The sequence below is a fragment of the Pelodiscus sinensis genome, chromosome 3 (assembly GCF_052426305.1).
Source record: "Pelodiscus sinensis isolate ZL-2025 chromosome 3, ASM5242630v1, whole genome shotgun sequence".
NCBI classification, from domain to species: Eukaryota; Metazoa; Chordata; order Testudines; family Trionychidae; genus Pelodiscus; species Pelodiscus sinensis.
This window is the reverse complement of record NC_143054.1, coordinates 7,693,426-7,715,020: the sequence shown is the minus strand read 5'-3', so window position 1 is coordinate 7,715,020 and position 21,595 is coordinate 7,693,426. Positions and strand designations below refer to the sequence as shown.

Here is a 21,595-nt window from a genome sequence, read left to right as displayed (position 1 = left end):
CCAGTAGGGACGGCCTTGCCGTCTGGGTCTGAAAGTCAGCTGCCCCCACTGTTCAGGGGTGTTCAGATCTGGGGAGTTGCCTGGGCGCCTGTCGACAGAGAAGGGGGCTGGGTGAACAAGTCAATTGACCGGCTTGGGCCGGTGCTTTAAAATGGGTCCTTTGTCCATCCCGTGTGCCCCATTCCCGGGCCAAGGCTGCTGCCCATGCTGGGTGAATTCCTCTGGGCCCCTTTTACCTGCACAGCCACAGCTGGCTCTGTTGGTTTTGGCAGATGCCTTTGCTCTGGGCTCTCTCTGAACAACCAGGAAGTTCCTGAGCCAGCAGCTACCCACCCACAGGCTCCTGTTCAAAGTTTAGCGCAGCTGGGGAAAGGCAGCTCGCAGCTGGGAGACGCTGCCCCGAAGAGAAGGAAACCCCCCTCCCCCTTTCCAGGAGGCAGGGCGTTTGGGAGACTCCGAGCCAGGGACTTGCTTCTCCTTGTGGTGAGTGGCTAGTTTGTGCTTGCAGAAAGTTTTGTTCTGGGAGAAGAGAGTGGAATGAGGGTGGAAACAGCAGCTGTGTGCTCCCCCCTGGGCACAACCAGCATGGGGGCACCTTGCTCTCCCTGGCAGGGCACACGGGTGACTCCTTCCACCCCCTTCTCTTCCCCATGGCACCATTCCTGTCCCTAAGATGTGTGTGTGTGTGTGTGGGGGGGGGGGGTAATCTACTCTCTCCCAGGGGGAGACCCTTTGCTCTCCTAAGTGGCTTACTGCATATCCCCTAGTCATCCCCCTGTTTTCCCGGGGGGACTTCTTCCTGTGCTCTCCTGCAGAAGTCCTGCCTTCTGACAGATCCCCTCCCCGTCCCTCCCTCCTCCTGGAACTGAGCCTGCCGCCTTGCTTCTCTCAGACTCAGGAGAGAGTGGGAGGCTTCTCGCTGGGGGTTTGAAGTGTGGAGGGGGGATGTGAATGGGATGAAGAGGGTGAGGGTCTCCAAGCTTTGGGCGGGGGAGGGTCTCAGAGTTGCCTGCAAAGGGCAAAGTGGGGGAGCTCATGGAACTGCAGGGAGTTGGTTGGAGGACAGTGGCTATGAAGTGCTGTGGGAGAGGGGGAGACCAGCAGGGTCCGTGGCATGGTGGAGGGCCGGAGGACTGCACTAGGTGAGGGGTAGTTTCACCATGGTTAAAGAGAGGTGTCTGGGAGGGGCGTGTATGAAGCAATATGGATGGAGGGAGAGGCATAGATGTTCAGGGTGGAGGATAAAAGCAGCCTGGGGGTTGTGAGGGCTGGGATCAGTAGCAGGAGTTTGAGGGGTAGTTCCCATGATTGCGAGGTGGTATGTGGGGAGGGGTGGCTATAAAGAGACACAAGGGGCTGTGCGGGCAGTAGGGGAGTTCCAAGGGGTTGGTTATAGGTCGAGATGAGGGATTGATTGTAGGGGAAATGCACAGAGGTTTCAGGGTGGCTATAGGGAGACTTGTGGGGACAGTGCAGGGGCTCAGAGGGGCGGTTATGGAGTGGCTTGGGGATACTGCAGGGCCTCAGGGGGCAGTTATGGAGTGGCTGGGGGTACTGCAGGGGCTCAGAGGGGCGGTTATGGAGTGGCTGGGGGGTACTGCAGGGGCTCAGAGGGGCAGTTGTGGAGTGGTTTGGGGATAGTGATGGGGAGAGTGAGGGAGTTAAGGGGGGATGGTACGGGAGGGTGTTGTGGGGAGAGTGCGAGTGTTCAGACGAGCAGTTATGGAGTGACATGGGGGTACTGTGGGTGTTAAGGGGGTGGTATGAGAGGGTGTTGTGGGGATAGTGTGAGGGTTCAGGGGGTGGTTATGGAGAGGCTCGGGTACTGCAGGGGCTCAGGGGCTGTCATGGAGTAGCTGGGGGGTACTGCAGGGGCTCAGGGGCTGTCATGGAGTACCTGGGGGGTACTGCAGGGGCTCAGGGGTGGTTATGGAGTGGCTGGGGGTACTGTGGGGGCTGAGACGAGCGGCTATGGAGTGGCTGGGGGGGTACTGCAGGAGATCAGGGGCAGCTATGGAGTGGCTGGGGGGTACTGTGGGGGCTCAGAGGGGCTGTTATTGAGTGACATGAGGCCTGTTGAGGAGGGGTCAGGGTTCGCCTCCATGTGATGGGATGGCAGAATCCTGTTTGCATGCTGGGAGCAGATCTGAGTTGCATGCAAGGCATGGGGTGGGAGAGTCTGGGAGCCCAGATGAGGAAGAGAAGTGGCTGGTTTCCTGTTTTTGTGTCCCTAAGAGGGTGAGGCAAATTGCCGTGGGACTAATGCATTGGGGAATATGTGGCACCTGGTATTTCTGGGCTGGGCCCTATCTGACTCAAAGAGCCCATCCCCACCCTAACGAGCCTGCATTCTAAATGCAAAACTGACAGTTATGCAGGGAGAGTTAGTGACCCAAGACCGCTCAGCAAGGTGGCCGTCAGGACTAGAACACAGGTCTTCTTGAATATTACTAGAGCACATGGGCAGCTGGTTTCTAGCTAGCACTTGTAAATATGCCTTTTTTATTTAAAAAAAGGGTTTTCTCCATGCTTTCCCCCCTAGAAATCCCCCTGAGAACTCCTGCTTCTCCTCTGGGGTTCAGGATTTCCTTGGGAGCTTTCTCATTCCTTCACTGAAGAAGTTGGGAAGTTGATGGGGACTGAGTCTTTAACTGAGACATTTCTGCCAAGTGTTTCTCATGTATTTGAGTTAAATAGGTATGTGGGGTGGAGACAAAATAGTGAGTTGTAAGCAGCCTGAACAAAAATAATTTCCCTTCCTGGTGAATCAGGTTTCACTTTGATCCAGTGTAGACTAGTCAAGTAAGTGGTATTTGAAAATATGGTAGCTAGTAGGTTTTCTAAAACACAACTTGGCACCTCACTCAGCTGCAGCTTTAAAAACCTTTCCACCTGCCTTGGCAAACACCCATGGGAGCCTTTAAAAATATGCTAGTTGGCCATAACCCTACAATAGGCCATGACCAGCTAATCTGTTCCTGTGCTAGGTGCCTAATGTCCACTGACAGCTTCTCTTGATTTGGTGTTGCCCCCCCCCATGTCAAATCCATTTCATTGGTGTGCACCCCCAGATGGCCGGACTAGAGGACAGTCTCCTCATACTGAGCAGTGTTTCCTCTGCCCCTGCTGTGGTTACTTAACCTACACCCTGGCTGTTATTACTTGTCTACTTTGCTGCTCAATTCCTTCTTGGTTATTCTTCCCTGCTGTTCCTCTTTGAGAACAGGCGGCTTGCTGTAAGTAGGCTGAAAGAGATACCTACCTTGCAGCTAAGATATTTCACTAGGAGTGTCTAGGGATTTGGGGTGCTCCAATTAGGACACCTTAAAGAGGCCTGGTTTTCACCTGCCCTCTGTAAGGCTCCTTGTCTCACTAGTTATTCCTGAAAAGGTTAGTCTGTATTTTTCCACTTTCCTCGCCAGCTAGCCCGTGTCAGTACTTAGACTGGACCTGGCTGTCTGTGCCACACAAGCAGGATTCTGGTTTTCTTCAGCGTTCAGAGCTTGGTTCTCATTCACCAGGCAGAAGCTCCTGCTGCTTCCACTGTGAGCCGCCTTGGATCTGTGAGGACCGCTTTGCATTCTGGGGTTGTCTTTTGCCTTCCCGCATTCCTCTCCTCTTAGAGTTCGTCTGAGATGCAGAAAGCCCTGAGTGTTCTCTAGGACTCACCTTTTCTAATACTCTCTGCCTGCTATGAGACCAGCCTCCTGTTAGCCTGTGTCTAGATTGCAAGCTTCTTTCGGAAGAAGCTTTTCCAGAAGAGATCTTTCGGAAAAGCGTATTTCGAAAGAAAGCGTCCACACGGAAAAAGCATAATGACAAAGTGATGTGCTTTTTTTAAAAGAGAGCATCCACGTTGATTGGACGCTGTCTCGCATTTAAGTTGTGATTAGTCTGGACAGACTGGCTGCCAGGGCACCTTTGTTATTTCCTGGAGACCTCTTCTTTTGAAAGAACTCCCTCTTCTGCATCCACATACGCCTTTTTCCGAAAACGTTTTTTCGGAAAAAGGCTTCTTCCTCGTAGGATGGGGTTTACTGCCATTGGAAAAACCCCTTCGTTCTTTTGACTTTCTGTCAAAAGAACTCAATGGCAGTGTGGACGCAAATATTGTTTTCCCGAAAAAAACGCTGCAGCATAGACACACCCTGACTCTCACACCTCTGATCCTTGACAATAAGGATGAGCTCAGGTAGCAGTGAAGAAGCAGATTTTGTTTCTGAATGTTCGGTTAAGTCTGTAATATAGCGTCATGTGATTACAAGCCCTGTCAAGTGAGGGTTTGCATCTCATTTGCAGTTTAGTTCCAGAAACATCTGAGTTATTCTGCAAGCACTTTACCAAGCAAAGTGGTTTGTGAGGCGAGCTGTCTAAAGGTTCCCTGGATAGAGATGGAATGCAGAAAAAAGTGACTGGACCGTCAATTATAGTATAAATAATAATACCTAGTTCTTCTGTAGTGCAACTCATCTTGCACTTAATGGGAAACTGAGGCACAATCTGGTGCAGCAACTTGTCCAGTCCAATGCTTTATCCACTAGGCAATACTGCCTCCGCTGGGGGAAGAAGGAAAATAGGAATCTGAAATAACAATATGTAGCATTTCCCAGTTTCCAAAGCCTTTTACAAGCCTTTTATTTAATGAAATAATTCTCAAATCACTAGAGCTTGCAAATCTGTGGATGTCTGCTTTACATCTGCAAACCATTTTGTGGGTCAGATGCAGATATAAATGTTGTATACAGGCAGGGCTCTACGACTCACCTTGAGAGAGAGCACATCATTACTATTCCCATTTTTTCACGGGGAAGCTGTCTCAGAGAAGTGGAGAGAATTTGCTATGATCACATGGTGCCTCATGGTTAAGTTTAGAAGCCAAGAATTCCTGAATCCCATCTCTTTCCTCAGATCACACCATGTTTCTGACCATGTAAGAGTAACATTGTGGTACACCATCCCATGCAGAGGCAGAGACCACTTACAGAGAGAGAATGAGTTTGCTCTACAGCCTTAGCTGAGAGCCAGCTGGCTTTTAGCTCAAGCTATAGAGGCTCATACACTAAGCTCCAGAGGTCCCAGGTTTGTTTCCATCTGTCAGCGCTACATAAACATATTGCAGTTTCCACTATTATGATTAGATTAGAGTCTAAAGAGATATGACGGACAAAAGCTGAGAGAAAGGAAATAGCCGTATCTCCATTTTACAGGTGAGAAACAGAAGTACAGACTGGCTCAGATCCCTGTAGGTGGTTGGGCTCCTAACACCCATTGAAGTCAAAACCTAAGTGACTTGACCAGGGTAATAGAGAACCACGGCTCAGTCATCCCCAGAAGTGAGTTCTTGATGGCAACCCACACCCTGCTCTCTCTTGCTTGTCTTCTGCACTTTTTCCCTGGCCACGGAAATGTGTCATCTTTTTCTCCGAGAGATCCGCTTGACGCTAACCGTGTTTCTTGGAGGGACACGAAGTCCACAAGGAGTCGTTTCAGCTCCTCATTCGTCATGGCAGTTTTATGTGCATCGTTGAGCACTTGAAGGTCCTTGGATAATCCAGTTGTCATGGCACAAACGTTCCAGCACTCTCTCTTTCTCTTTAAGGATGTTTTCTTTCTTTCACTCGATGTGTTTGGCACATGGGTTATACTCCACTTGGCCAGTGACAAAACTCTCAGCTCCAAGCCTCTGAAGCAGGCAGACTGTGGTGGGACAGCCTAGTGTTATGGAGAGTGGTGGTAGTCCAGTGAGAAATGATGATCTCTCCCACTGTTGGAGACAGCCTCTGGTGCTCAACTCTATGCCAGTCGGGTAAGAGCTTAGAACTGGTAACTGCTGCCTTCTGTGTTATGTTGATGCTCGAGGCGAAGCTGGAGTTCCTCCCTAGCAGGCAAGCCTGGGCAGATGATATGGAGGCCCTGAGTTCTCCATGCATCGGGAACTGCCCCTACCCCGGAATCACCAGTAAAATCCAGAGGAGAGGAAGATCCAGTATGTCTACTATTTGATCCGCTACAGGAGTTGCTGGAAAGATACTAAGATGTTAGCACCTGACCAATCACCTTTGGGGCTCCTCTCCAGATTTTCGGTCTGAGTTTACTCTCATAGACTGGCATTCTCCTGATTTCACCCACAGGGCAGCGGGGCTTTTCTGTCAGGGGTCGCTCCCTTAGCCTCCTCGGTTACCCACAAGGAAGTGGGTTTGATGAGCCGCAGGCAGTACCGTCGAGTCTCATTATGGTAGGGGGTATGGCCTGGCCTGACGTGCTGGGGGTATTACACTATAACAAATATACATGCTGCAGTACCTACGTAAACTCCCCAAATAACACCCTAGGGAGCTGGGCCTGGAGGCTTCGCTCTTCAGCGCCACAGGCCTCTACCAGCTGACGTACAGAGATTTCCCTGAGTGCTGTGATTCATGGTTCCTCGCCTTGCTGTAGCTCAGCCACAAAGGGTACATCTATGCTGCAGCTGAAGATGTGATTGTAACAGAGGTTAGGGCTGAATTAACTCTTCTGGGGATCCAAGGCTAGCAGATTTTGTGGGGCCCCCTGGGCTCTGGAGTAGAGTCAGAAATGGGGGTTAGATGTGTGGCAGGTTAGATGTGGGAAGGGGTGAGGGCTTCATTTGCAGTGTGGGCTCTGGGGTAGGGCTGGATGGGGCATTTAGGATGCAAGAGGAGGCTCCAGGCTGGGGCCAAAGGGCTTGGTGTGCAGGAGCAGGCTCAAGGCAGAAGGTTGAGGGTGGAGTGATGGGTCTGGGCGGGGGTTAGGGTGGAGCGGGGCTCAGGGTTGGGGTGTGGAGTCTGAGAGAGAGCTAGGGTGCGTGAACTCAGGACTGGGGCTCTGGGTTGGGGTGCGGGGTCTGGAATAGAGTTGGGATGTGGGAGAGGACTCAGGGCGAAGCCAGGAGATTAGGGGGTGGGGCACTTATCTGGGCAGCTCCCATTTGATGGGAGGTAAACAGGTGGCTTCATGCTGCCCCGCACTTGTCTGATGGCATTTCCCCTCTCCCCCCCAGCTCCTATTGGCTGCATTTCCCAGTCAATGGGAGCTGCAGCTGGAGCCTCGAGGCCAGGGCAGCATGCAGGGACAGAGTTTCCCGGCGCTCTCAGCAACATGGCTCTAGTGAGGCAGGGGAGGAACAGCAGCGTGCCAAGCCACTCTCCCCCCCCCCCCGCAAGGAAAGGCTGGCTTCGAAGACTTTGCCTGCAGCCCCTAAAGCCCTTTGCTTCATCCGACCTTGCCAGAGGCAGGCATACGCACCCTAGCTTGAATCTATCTAACACAGGTAACAATAGTACTTTAGACGTGGGGGCAGGGCTTCAGCACTGGCTAGCAACCCAAATAGCTCCCCAGCAGGCTTGTACTTGGACAGCTAGCCCATTTCTCTTCCTAGATTAACGCCAGCACAGGAAGGCCCCCCCCCCCGTTGCAGTAACACCTGCTGCCATGTAGGCACTCTCGGAAGGGCATTGCCGCGTGTGCAAGTTCAATTCCCAGGCACAAGGCTGGAGAATGTCTAAGAAGTTGGCCCCGTTATGATCCTGGCTTTGTTTCTATGGCACCAGGAGCGCACGTGGTGATAGCGCTGTGCAGTCCTAGATGTGCGGAGCGATAGCCAGAGTCCCTGCTTGCAAAAGCTTCCAGAGCGCCGGGGCGCAGCTGAGAGAAGACGTCGCTGTTGCCAATCAACCGCCTTTGCCAAGAGGCAGGGTTCAAGGCTGCGTTGGTAAAGGATCAGCAGGAACACAGCAAGGCTGGTATGTGTCTTAGATTCCTTGCTATGAGCGTGTTCGCTGAAGGCCAGGCAAAACTGAGAAGAACTGAAATAAATCATGTCGGTGCAGCTGGAAACTCTCTCAGGGGTTGGGCTCAGCCATACTGGATCATCCTGATGGTTGCTTCCAGGGCCCATGTGGCTCTTGTGTCTTCTCCTCCGAGGGTCTCGTCTTTGTCGCCTCTGCTGCAGGGTTGTTTGAAAAGTAGCAGATTCTTCTTCTAAGTTTTCACCTTTTCCCTCGGGGCTATTTATGTTAATATAACCCATCTGTTGTTCCACCCAAAGCACAAGGGTCTCCGCTGTTTTTTCCAGTGCAGATTGAGGGCCAATTTTCTGTCACTGTAAGAAAGGGAACTTTTTATTTCTTTCTGGGGAAGCAAATTCTTCCTGATTTCACTCAAGCCCTTTCAGCGTGTGCTCAGAGAGAGAAAGCATATAGTTCGGGAGGCTGATGGCTCTGTTCTGGGGGTGGGGGCAGAGGAGCAGCAATTGATTCATTTGGCAAACAGTTTCTCCTCCCTGCCTTTGGAGATTGGGAGCAGAGGGTCGGATCCATAGGTGCGGACGCCAGCAGGACTCCACCCACCGAGAATCTGGCTCTGAATGTCCTTTCCCCCCTCACCCTATCCTCAGCCTGTCTATTTCCAGGTGCCACCCAATTGCAGGGCTGGATAAAGGTGAGGCTATGGAGAGCTAAGAAGCCCATTCACCCATGAATGTTAGAGGGACCGGCACTCTCAGAGCAGGCTGGATCTCTCCTGAGAAGGGGGAGCAGGAAGCAGCCACAGAAAATGAGACAGGCGCACTGTGATTTGTTGGATCTATTGGGCCGAGCCCAGTTTCGGCTCTATTCGTCATTGTCTAAGCACATTCCATGCAGTTAATGCTGGCTGGAAAGGACATGCCGCGTCCGCTTCTATTGTGTTTAGCTCCTTGCAGTGTTAGCATACCCAGTGTGGCAGGGGAAATGGCTGGTGCTGAGCAGGTAACACAGCCCTTACTCGGAAAGGGCTGGCGCTAAGTGAAAGCAAACAGCTCAAGACAAGACAGATCATACACAGAGCCAAAGGGTGGGGCCAGCACAGCTCCAGTGCTTCATGGCATAGGTATGTTCATAACGTCTCTTCCCAGAGAAGGAGGGACTGTGGTGTGGGGAACTCTTCCAGGCACACGGAGAGGCGGGAGAGACCCAGGCACTGAACTGGAAATAGCAAGCGCCACTCTTTAGCAGTGCAGGGCTCCTTGCAGCTCTTCACAAGCATCCATTCGTTCTCATTACTCCCCTGAGAAAGGAGAGAACTGGGGGTCCCTCCAGAGCCCAGATGGGGAACTGAGGTCTGGTGAAGGGAAGATGTGATGGGGGGAGGGGGCTTCAGGGTGCAGCCTGGAACTGGGGGACCACTGAGCCTTTGTCTCACTTGCCCGGGCTCCCTCTCGCGCTGTGCCAAGTAGCAAACTGCTCCCGCTCCCTGTGAGAAATGCAAAGGGCCTGGGGCTCCAGGCATTACTGTGATAGTGGCATCGGCCGCTGGGAGCTCCCGGCCCTTTTAACTTACTGGGCTCCAGGGCAGCTGCCCCTTTGCTGCCCTCTGTGCAGGGCCAGCTCTACGTTTTTTGCCGCCCCAAGCGAAAAAATGTTTGGCCGCCTCCCCCCTTTTTTTGTTGGCTTTTACACATTTGCACTTTGCAATTTTTTTGTTTGTTTTCATTTTCGTCTTGGCATTTTAGCCCTATAAATAGCAAATAGAATTTTAATTATTTTTTTCCATAAAGGCAAAGGCGCTTCAAGTAAACTCCCCCTCCCCTTTCACTCACTCCTGGGTCACAACAGCTTTTTCCCTGCCCTGTCCAGCCCCTCCCTATGCACAAGCACCCCTCACTCCCGACCCACAGGAGGAGCAGGGTGCAGGGACAGTGCAGAGCCAGAGGAGTATAGGGAGCAGGGGGAGTAGGGTTCACCATGGGGAATGGGAGGCGCAGAGCTAGAGGGATGTGGGGAACAGTGGGGGGGGTACAGGGGTGGCACAGAGAATGGGAGGCACAGAGCTAGAGGGATGCGGGGAAGAGTGTGGGGGGTACAGGGGTGGCACGGGGAATGGGAGGCACAGAGCCAGAGGGACGCAGGGATTGGGGGGAGCTGGATGCAGGGTGCAGGGGAGGCACGGGAAATGGGACGTGGGGAACGGGAGGGGCAGAGGTATCGGGGTCCAGGGGCAGTGCAGGGAATGGGGGGCACAGACCCAGAGGGCTGCAGGGAAAAGGGGCTGCAGGGTGCAGAGGGAGCGCAGAGCCAGAGGGTCGTGGGGAACGAGGTGCAGGGGTGACGCAGAGCCAGAGAGTTGCAGGGACCAGGGTGCAGGGGACCAGGGTGCAGGGCGCAGGGGCGGCACAGGGAATGGGTGGCGTGGAGCCAGAGAGGCGCAGGGTGGGGCGGAGCGGGTGCAGCAAGCTGGGCAGCTGTCAGGGAGCAGTCTCTCACTGGCAAAGGGGGCTGGAGCTGACGGGGCGGGGCAGAGCCTGGGTTGTAGATATAGATTTTGTTGTTATAGTAACTGAGTAGGTCACTGGAATCAGCCCAGCTACATAAGAACATAACATAAGAACGGCCGTACTGGGTCAGACCAAAGGTCCATCTAGCCCACTATCCTGTCTACAGACAGTGGCCAGCACCAGGTGCCCCAGAGAGGGTGGACCAGAGACAATGATCAAGCGATTTGTCTCCTGCCATCCCTCTCCAGCCTCTGACAAACAGAGGCCAAGGACACCATTTTATCCCCTGGCTAATAGCCTTTTATGGACCTAACCTCCATGAATTTATCCAGCTTCTCTTTAAACTCTATTATAGTCCTAGCCTTCACAGCCTCCTCTGGCAAGGAGTTCCACAGGTTGACTACACGCTGTGTGAAGAAGAACTTTCTTTTATTCGTTTTAAACCTGCTACCCATTAATTTCATTTGGTGTCCTCTAGTTCTTCTATTATGGGAACTAATAAATAACTTTTCTTTATCAGCCCTCTCCACACCACTCATGATTTTATAGACCTCTATCATATCCCCCCTCAGTCTCCTCTTTTCTAAACTGAAAAGTCCCAGTCGCTTTAACCTCTCTTCATATGGGACCCGTTCCAAACCCCTAATCATTTTAGTTGCCCTTTTCTGAACCCTTTCCAAGGCCAAAATATCTTTTTTGAGGTGAGGAGACCACATCTGTACACAGTATTCAAGATGTGGGCGTACCATAGTTTTATACAGGGGCAGTAAGATGTTCTGGGTCTTATTTTCTATCCCTTTCCTAATAATTCCTAGCATCCTATTTGCCTTTTTGACCGCCGCTGCACTCTGAGTGGAAGTTTTCAGAGAACTGTCCACGATAACTCCAAGATCTCTTTCCCGATTTGTAGTAGCCAAATTAGCCCCCATCATATTGTACGTATAGTTGGGGTTATTTTTCCCGATGTGCATTACTTTACACTTATCCACATTAAATTTCATTTGCCATTTTGTTGCCCAATCACTCAGTTTGGTGAGATCTTCTTGGAGTCCCTCACAGTCTGCTTCTGTCTTGACTATCCTAAACAGTTTGGTACCATCTGCAAACTTTACTACCTCACTGCTTACCCCTTTCTCCAGATCATTTATGAATAAGTTGAAAAGGATTGGTCCCAGGACTGACCCTTGGGGTACACCACTAGTTACCCCTCTCCAATCTGAAAATTTACCATTTATTCCTACCCTTTGTTTCCTGTCTTTTAACCAGTTCTCAATCCAAGAGAGGACCTTCCCTCTTATCCCATGGCCATGTAATTTACACAAGAGCCTTTGGTGAGGGACCTTGTCAAAGGCTTTCTGAAAATCCAAGAATACTATATCTACTGGATCCCCCTTGTCCGCATGTTTGTTAACCCCTTCAAAGAACTCTAACAGATTAGTAAGACAGGATTTCCCTTTACATAAACAATGTTGACTTTTGTCCAACAAATTATGTTCTTCTACATGCTTCGCAATTTTATTCTTTACTATTGTTTCGACTAATTTGCCTGGTACTGAAGTTAGACTTACCGGTCTGTAATTGCCAGGATCGCCTCTAGAGCCCTTTTTAAATATTGGTGTCACGTTGGCTACCTTCCAGTCATTAGGTACGGAAGCCGATTTAAAGGATAGGTTACAAATCACAGATAATAGCTCAGCAATTCCCATTTAAGTTCTTTTAGAACCCTTGGATGAATGCTATCCGGTCCCGGAGATTTGTTAACATTAAGTTTTTCTATTTGTTCCAAAACCTCCTCTAATGACACTTCAATCCGGGACAGTTCCTCAGATTCATCACCCACAAAGGACGGTGCAGATTCAGGAATCTCCCCAACGTCCTCAGCCGTGAAGACTGAAGCAAAGAAATCATTTAGTTTCTCCACAATGGCTTTATCGTCCTTGATTGCTCCTTTTATAGCTCGATCGTCTAGGGGACCCACAGGCTTTTTAGCAGGCTTCCTGCAGGGAAGCCCAGCTAGTCTGGGCTTGTGCTAGTGAGTTCTGTGCTATGCAATAAAATGGACACTTGCAACTACTCAGGCTCTTTGCATTTCCACTGATTTCTTCCTATACTGTGAAACTCCCCATGGCATAACAATAATCACACTCAGCAAGCCAGAACTGTTCCAGTGACACCTCACATGATCTATCTTGAACAAGCTTCATCTTGTGATTATAGGGAAGGTCACACGGGAAGTTTGGGGTTAAACCAAGAGGAGAGCCCCACTGTAAAGGTCTAGCTTGCCATTTCAACTTTTGCTCTCTGGAATGAGGCCTGTTTCCAAGATTTCATGCGCCATCCCCCAAAGTCAGGTTCAGATAACAAATCTGAGTCCTGTGGGATGGGGAAGGAAGGGGGAAGCTGCCGTCTAATTAGCCATCTGCCTCACTCCCAGCCTCCTCCAAGGCAGAGCAACCAATCAGAGCTCAATCTCCCTCTCCTCCCCTCTTGTGAGTAATGGGTTGGCTCCTCTGCCTCACCCCTCCCTCTTGCAGCTGGAGCAGGGGGAAGATACCTGGAGTTGCCCCTCCCCAGCTTGAAAGGGGAGAAAGGACCATGCTGCAGCCCCCCAGGGTTGGTAGGTGGGAAGAACTCCAGGAGAGGCAAAGGTGAGGCAGGGGATGACTGAATTGGGAGGGACTGGGTATGAGGTGATGGACCTGGGGGAGCAGAACTGGTGTGGCCTGCTTGGGGGATCTGTGGGGTAAGGTGGGGGCCAGACTGGTGGAGGGTAAGACCAGAACTGATGGGGAACTGTGGGGCAGAACTGATTGGAGGTTGGGGGAGAATTCATTGCTGGGCAGGGAGAGGCCAGATGTGTGGGTGAGAATTCCTGCAGCAAAAGAAGAGCCTCAAAGATGAAAAGGTAATAAATACTCTACATCTTGATGCAGAATATCATTAGCTAATGTTTCTTGATTAACGTTTAATCTTTTGTATATCTGGTTATCGTGTAATAAACCAATCCATTTTTGCATTTGGGGTCTTGTTGGGTGAATGTATGTGTAACCCACACACCTAGTGTGGTTCGCTGTCCCATGCAGTGGCACTTAGACCACAGCTAAGATCAAGAGACCTCTACAGCATGGGCTGGGAGCCAGCTGGCTTTTAGCTCAGAGGGGAGAGGATCCTGTACTGAGGTCCCAGGTTCAAATCCACCTGGTGGTGGTTACATATGTGTGGACTGAAAATACCTGTCTCAGTCAGTACAATGAATACTGATGTTCGTTAGTGTGTTGTAAAGACTGTACACAACTGGGGTGGTAAACAGCATTGACTGAGGTGATGAGGACAAGTTCATTTTGGAGACAAAATAATAAAGGTATCCAGGTGTGCTACGGCAGAGAGAAGGTTGGGAACCACCAGTCTAGATGTCCTGTCACTTCCTTTCCTTTGCCGCTTTCTTTCTGTGCAGGATTTCCCTTCTGCTCCTGTGGATTCCACAGAGGATCCCCAGAGAGAGAATGGGACAATGTCATGTTCTATTTCTGTCCCCCCCCCCCCACAATGCAGTCCAGGCCTCATTCCCTTGCAGTGGCTCAGGAGGCATCATGATGCGGCCAAGGTGGAAGTTAGAAATGCTAGTTTCCTGGTGACAATGGGAGTTAGTTCTAAAGCTGTAGAGAGAGAGTCCCAAAAGGGCAAATGGTTGGCTGGCTGCCCTGTGGAGTCCTAGGAGCTCTGTCCCGTCAGGGTGGGAAACAGGAAGTTGAACCTTAATAAAGCACTTCTGCTTCCCCACCAATAACTTCCCCAATGCAAATATTTGTAGTGAAAAATAGGATAACGTGAGCACGGCACATTTTGTCTTTTGTAGTGTAACTGAAATCAATATATTTAAAAATGTAGAAAAAACATCCAAAATATTTATAATACATTTCGATTGGTATTCTGTGATTGAATACTGAGAGTCTGATTATGTATTAACATTTGACGGCCCCAGTTTTTTTCATACTATGTTATAATAAAACTTTGAAAAGTCCTTTTCAAGAGGAAAATTGAAATGCTTTATGACAAAAATGTCAAAACAGGGATGTTTTGGTGGTGGTATTCTGAAACAAAATTTCAGGAAAATCGTGACCATTTCATGAAGTGTTTTGATTTTTGGCAGAACTGCATTTCCTGACTTGTTCAACCTTTTTCAAACCATCTCTAGTGGAAAGACGTCCATCATGACAGATGTGAGGTTTTAGGATGGAGATGGGCTTGAATTTGGGGGCCCACTGGTTATTTTCACTCTCTGGTTCCAATATTCAAGCACTTGGTACTAATCCTTTGGTTTTCCTCCCTTGTAATGTTGGATGCTTAATAACCCCTGGCAGCATTTCTTGGGTTGTTACAGGAGCCTTTGTAAAACTTTGTTAGGTTTCATAAACTCTACCGATAGGCTGGGATATATTCTGCGTCCCTATCAATTGGGCACACTTCCAGATAAAGGTTTATTCTGGGTAAAACTGAATTTCACCTCCTGCAAAACTCCAGTCTCCCAAACACACCACTTCCCTAAACTCTGCACACACACATTTATTCATCACACTTTGATGCAAACCTTCAGCTGCAAGCACACCCTTGTTCCAATGTCACATCCTGCTACCTTCTGATGCTGCAGGTTGATGCTGGCACTGATTTTTATTTGCTATGTGTGTTTCTTTTTTCAGTGGTTTTATGCCCCTTGCCCTGCCTTCCACCTGGGCACATGGCTCCCTCTTTGGCAGAGAGACCCGAATATTTGACAGTCACTTTCAGCTCTTGCCTGCTGCAGTGGAGTTCAGCATCTATGGTCCCCATTCTGCTCATGGTTCTTCTACTCCTTCTCTGCATCCACTTTAAAAGGTAGGTGCTCTCCCTCCTAAGTCTCCTGCTCTTGCTCGTGCTCTGTATTCCTGACAAGTGTTGCTGGTAGAAGGGGCTGGGCTCTCAGGCCTGGCAACAATGGGCCAAATTCAGTCTAAGGGCTTGTCGATAGTAGGAAAACTGGCCGCAGTGTAACTGCACCAAGGAGCTCTGGCGCTGTGAATCCCAGGGGCAGCTGCCCTGAAGCTAGACTACTTGAGATGGGAAATAAGGTGGAAATTAATTACCCCTCTCTGGTAAACATCCCTGGAACAGCTGTGGTGAATTCTCCATCACTTTCGAATCAAGACTGGCTGCTTTCTGGAAGGCAAGCTCCAGTTCAAATAGGAATTAATTCAAGGCAGTTCAATCGCCCATGCCTCATGGGAGGTCAGATTAGAGGATCACAGCTGTTCCTAATCTATTTGTAAAGCTGGCAGGGTGGTTTTCAGGTGGGATTGAACCTGTGACCATAGGGGCTTTAAGCCATGTACCTCTAGCACATGAGCTAAAAGCCAACTGGCTCTGGAGCTTACCTGAGGCTGGAGAGCAGACTTCCCTCTCCCTTGTTAGTGGCCTCAATGCCTCTGGGTCACATATGAATATGTGAAAATGTGATTTACACCAGCATCTGGTCTATATGCAGGTCTGCACCAATTTCGCTAAAGGTGATTTCACTAAAGGTGTGCTTTGAAGTAGATTTAGTTTAAGTGGCGCTAACTCCTGTGTGGATGCTCTTAAGTCAGTTGAAACCTGGTCCATAGCTTAGCTTGGTTACTCTTTTCAAGATATATTGGTTTAAATGTGTCTGTGATAGGGATGTTTAATTGAATAATCATGTAACTATACCAAATCTTAGATTCACCCTGACTTGCCATGCAGACAAACCCCTTCCTTGTGGGTCTGTCCCATTGGAAAGATGGCGCATTGCCCCTGAATCCCCTTTCTCCTTTGTGGAGGTCGTGCAGTGAGTGCAGTGAAAGCCCCGAAGTGCAGCCTGGCTTATTACTCCTTGGAAGCGTTACTGTGCAGCAAGATGGGGGATTGGAGAGTCACACCCTGTTTTACCATACGGGATCAGCAAAATGTAAATATGTGCCTGAACTTAAGCCTGTGGCTAGTCCCATTCCTGCGGTTAATATTCAAGTGCTTTGCTGGATTGGGGTCTCATCCTGAGCCCACTGGAATCAGTAAAAATAGTCACAGGATAGGTCTATGGTTCACTATTGCACCCACGGCTGGTGCAGGTCAGTTGACTTGGGCTCACAGAGCTATACAATTGCAGTGTAAACATTCGGGCTGTGGGCGCTGAGACCTAGCCTGGGACCCATTGCACTCATTACAAGGTCTCCCTCAGCCAGTCACGGTCCAACGTGCCCATCTCCCCATAGAAACTTGTTCCCATAACATAAGAACCAGGGCTTACCAAATGAAATTAATAGATAGCCGGTTTCAAACAAACAAAAGGAAGTTTTTCTTCACACAATGCACAGTCAACCTGTGGAACTCCTTGCCAGAGGATGTGGTGAAGACCAGGACTTTAATAGGATTCAAAAGAGAGTTTGATAAATTCTTGGAGGTTAGGTCCTTCAATGGCTATTAGCCAGGATGGGTAGGAATGGTGTCCCTAGTCTCCGTTTGTCAGAGGCTGGAAATGGGTGACAGGAGAAGGATCGCTTGATGATTACCTGTTCAATTCACTCCCTCTTGGGCATCTGGCATTGGCCACTGTCAGCAGACAGGATACTGGGCTGGATGGATCTTTGGTCTGACCCAGTGTGGCCGTTCTTATGTTAAACACAGAGGCAAGGGCTTGACAATGAGGCCGATACAGAAAGTCACGTTAGAAATTACTGATGGGGAAAGTTGTCCATCTTAGCCCATCCTCCACCCAGGGGCAGGGCCATTTCTACTCTCTCCTCTAGAGTAAAATGTCTCAAATGATTGAGTTCCACCCTTTGCTTTCATCATCTTGCCCTTGGGAACAGCCCGAACATCCCTTTAGAGGAGTTTGCCCCTGATACTCTAAGTTACCTATCGAAACAATTCCTCTATCCATTCTTCCTGGGGGCAGCAAATATCCCCCGGACTCCTTCTGATCTATCCATTTGATGGTGTTGGGGCACAGAGAGGTGCTGAACATCACAGAAACATCCCACACAACCTCCGGATGAACAAAATGAATCTTTGGTGTCTCTTTTGTCTTTCCAGGAAAAATCGACATTTTTCCACCAGGCCCATCAAGAGAGACGCCAACGCCTCCAGGCTCATCAGAGTGGTAAGTTCTGGAGGCCTGCTGGAAAGGTGCAGAGGTGATCCTGCCGCAGTGTTACATGGGTGCATTCCTGCCAGCTTTCCTTTTGCTTTCCTCTTCATCTTCTTGTACCAGGGGCTGGCTCTCTGGCGCTTCAGCTTTGCTCATGCTTGGAGAGAGACAGGACAGGAGGGGCCAGTGCCGGGGTGAACGGGAGCTTGAGCTCTCCCAACGGGAGCTTGTGCTAATGTGCTGGGGATGGCTCTTTGAGGGCAGGACCGTGAAGGAGGGAAGAGAAAGTGCCCAGAGATGGTGAGGAAGCCCGTTCCAAGCATTCAGACCCAGGAGTGGAAATTAGGAACGCTTGGCTCCTTTGATATTGGGCAAGTCCCCTCTCCTTTTTGTGCCTCAGTTTCCCAGTTCTGTAATGTCACAGCTATGGGGCTCATTGCATCACTGCCCCCTATTAGTCTCTTGGCGTGTATTCCCCCAGTGTTGAATCTCCTGCCCTTACTTATCCTGCAGTACAGTTTTGCAGTTCCAGCAGAGAACAATCCCCACCCTCAGCACCTGCGCCAGCCACTTACTACTGTGCAGGTCTGACCGGACACCTGTGTATCTTCCCTCCAGGAGTGTCAGAGGGCAGCTAATCCTCTGACATGGGCAGGGGTCCAGCTGACCTCTGGCACCTCCAGAAGGGTTCAGCTGGGAGTAGCTACTCAGGGAGTGAATCAGGCAGGCAGGGAGGCTGAAAGGCTAAGGAGCTCAGCGAGAAAGGGAACTTCGGAGCAGAAAGGCGGCTGCCAGACAGAGGGACTGCAGGGGTGAGAAGCTGCCAGATAAAGCCACTGCTCCAAAGAGGGAGAAGCCAGGCTAGCAGCTAGGGAAGGCTTCCCAGAGCTCCGGGAACAGCAAGGGACTGGGACAGACGGGTTCTGTCACAAACACGGGGTCTGAGCTGGAGTGTAGCGGCATGGGCAGCCCTGGGTGCTCCCAACCCTGCAGGGGTCTTTTAGAGAAGAAGCTCCTAAGCCGTGAGCCCTGGGCTGATTAGCCCCTACGAGAGCCCTACTCAGTCCCCAGGGGCCTGTGGGAGGTGACGGTGACCAGTGTCCTTTATGAGCAAACAGAAGAGAGCATCAGAGAAAACAACTTCAAAGCCACAAGCAGCCTTTGTGCCTTGGCTTATCACACGTGGCCCATAAGCTCAGGTGCGATGGGCTTGCCTCTGGAGTCACAGGCAAAGAACAGGCCCAATGGACGTCCCTTTAGGAAGTCAAGGGGCTCTTGAGGCTCACCCTCATCCCAGTGTGCGTTCAAGAAAGCACACACGCCCCAGACTTTGCTCCCCTTCTTCCCCCAAGCCCCGCCCCATCTGCTCACTGGCCTTTGTTACGAGACCATGGTGTGAGTTGGCTGTTTGCCAGCGACAGGTGTTTCCCAGCCAGCCAGGCCACAAGCGCCCCCCCACCCACCCCCGACTGTCACTACATTGTTTGGCAGTTACACCAATTTAGCCATAACAGCTCGTGGTCCCAGGCTACACAAGCCCTGTGCATGTACCCTGAGAATGACTAACAACCGTCTCGTAGGTGCATATCGCAAAAGCACATTCCACGCACGGCTTTGAGATCGCCCCCCTCCAGTCAAGACCTCCCACTTAATTCACACCCCACAGGCCAAATCTGTCATTTCCCCACAAGCTGTACCTTTCGGCCTATCCTCTGATGGGGAATTGGTTAGCCATGCTAACCATCACCCAGTGATCCTAGGTGGGATATGTAAGCCCATGTGGCAGAAATCTGCAATGCTACTTCTGTCCTAGCTGTGCTGTGTACGAAATACCAGACTCGGTGCCTTGTGCTATGACAGCCCTCTAGTGTCGGAAAATGGAAGAGTTTCTGCTTTTTACAGTAGAGCCTAAATTACAAACACCAGAGTTACAAAGGGTACGTCTACACTACAACGGAAGACCGAAGATGCTGCTGTCGAACTTCGTGGGTTTGAATTAGTGGTCTAGTTAAGGCAGCTAATTGGAAGTGAGAGGGGCGCTCCGGTTGATGCCGGTAATATGCTTCCACGAGGAGTAAGGGAAGTCGAAGGAAGAGTGCCTTTCCTTCGACTTCCTGCTGTGTAGACAGCACCAAAAGCCGAGTTAAACTACTTTAACTTCAGCTACTCAATTAATGAAGCTGAAGTTACATAGCTTAATTTGACTTTGTCCACAGTGTAGACGTCCCCAAACTAACCAGCCCAGCCTGCACCTGGAATTGTAAATACAGGCAGTCCCTGGATTACGTACAAGATAGGGACTGTAGGTTTGTTCTTAAGTTGAATCTGTATGTAAGTCGGAACTGGCGTCCAGATTCAGCCGCTGCTGAAACTGATCAGTTTCAACAGCGGCTGAATCTGGACGCCAGTTCTGACTTACATACAGATTCAACTTAAGAACCCCAGGCATCCCCAAGTCAGCTGCTGCTGAAACTGATCAGCGGCTGATTCCAGGAAGCTCGGGGCAGGGGCTTCCTGTAGTCAGCCACTGGTCAGTTTCAGCAGCGGCTGACTTGGGGACGCCTGGGGCAGAACAGCTGGGGTGCTGCTGGGTTGGTCCAGTAGTGCCGCCGCTCCTCGGCGCTACTGGACCAACCCAGCAGCACCCAAGCTGCTCTGCCCCAGGCGTCCTGATTCAGCCGCTGCTGAATCTGACCAGCAGTGGCTGAATCAGGACGCCTGGGGCAGAACAGCTGGGGTGCTGCCCGGTTGGTCCAGTAGCGCCCAGAGCGGCGCTACGGGACCAACTGGCAGCGCCCCAGCTGCTGTACCACAGGTGTCCGGAGCAAAGCCACGGAGCACGGGGGCAGCGGGACAGCCCAGACGCGCCGTGGCTGTCCTGCTGCCCTCGGGCTCCGTGGCTTTGCTCTGCTTTGCTCCCCGTCCCCCTGGTCTGCAGACCAGGGGGACGGGGAGCAAAGCGGCGGAACACGCGGGCAGCGGACAGCCCGGGCTGTCCGCTGCCCGCGTGCTCCGCGGCTTTGCTCTGCTTTGCCCCCCCGTCCCCCTGGTCTGCAGCTGATCGCGGCTTGGCTCTACTTGGCTCTGCTTGGCTCTGCTTTGCCCCCCCCCCCGTCCTCCTGGTCTGCAGCTGATCGCGCGCTCCGCGGCTTGGCTCTGCTTTGCCCCCCCCCCCCATCCCCCTGGTCTGCAGACCAGGAGGACGGGGGGGGGGCAAAGCAGAGCCAAGCAGAGCCAAGCCGCGGAGCGCGCGATCAGCTGCAGACCAGGGAGAGGGGGGCGGGGCAAAGCAGAGCCAAGCCTTGGAGCGCGTGGGCAGCGGACAGCCCTGTCCGCTGCCCACGTGTTCCCTCGCTTTGCTTCCTCTCCCTGGTCTGCTGGAGACCAGGGAGAGGAACGGCCCTGTTCGTAACTGCGGATCCGACGTAAGTCGGATCCGCGTAACTCGGGGACTGCCTGTATGCAGTGAGGCGGCAGCAGAGACAAAGAAACAAAAAACACCCGGGACTGTGTGTTAAACCTACGCTACTAAAAACAAAGGGGAATCAGCTTTTTAAAATTCTGCACAGATAAAGTTTCAAAGCTGTATTAAGTCAGTGTTCATTTGTAAGCTTTTGAAAGAAGCAGCATAGCATTTTGTTCAGCGTTTCGAACCTCAGACAAAAGGGGCAAAAGTTTGTAGCCATTTGAAACATTGAGTGTTGCTTAAGTGCTAAAGAGGGTGGATTTAAATAAATGGTAGAGGGAGCAAAGACAAGATAAAGAATCGAGAATCTAGCCAATTCTGGCATCCTGCAGAAAGAGCCATTTTTTTTACACTACTGAAAACCATGCACGTGTCCATGTGAGTGGCAGCATTAGCTGCGTTAATTGTGTAGATGAAGTCGAAGTAGCTTGACTTGGCTTTTGGCGCTGTCTACACAGCAGCAAGTCCAAGGAAGAGCACTCTTTTGACTGGCTTCATTAGCGCAAGCAACTTCTTCTGCAGCTACTCTCCATGCTAAGAATCCCCAAAGGGAGAGAGAATAATCTTCCATTACAGGACCTCTCCTGAGCCTGAACCAAGGTTATTGAAGTTGAAAGGTGTCTTTCAGGCCAGTTCTGGTCTGGTTGGCTTGCTGCTGGCTGTGCCATTGACTTGGCAGGATGTGCGCAGCAACTGCCACCGATTTGCCCCCTTGCCTCAT

At 51.0% G+C, this 21,595-nt stretch overlaps 1 protein-coding gene across 5 annotated transcripts in view; it reads left to right on the top strand.

The window, feature by feature from the left end:
- The first annotated feature begins 330 nt into the window (after window positions 1-330).
- Window positions 331-21,595, top strand: part of LOC102462815 (uncharacterized) — an 85,206-nt gene continuing 63,941 nt past the window's right edge. For 4 of the 5 annotated variants that reach the window (XR_016349074.1, XR_016349075.1, XM_089776994.1 and 1 more), the window contains exons 1-4: window positions 331-483; window positions 7,569-7,760; window positions 14,968-15,142; window positions 17,354-17,420. Coding sequence is in view for 3 of the 5 variants with exons in the window: in XM_089776994.1 (XP_089633120.1) it covers window positions 15,006-15,142; window positions 17,354-17,420 (204 nt within the window). In the remaining 2 variants the exon portion in view is untranslated. The remainder of the gene's footprint in view (window positions 484-7,568; window positions 7,761-14,967; window positions 15,143-17,353; window positions 17,421-21,595) is intronic. The other variant, XM_075923288.2, reaches the window with a different exon arrangement.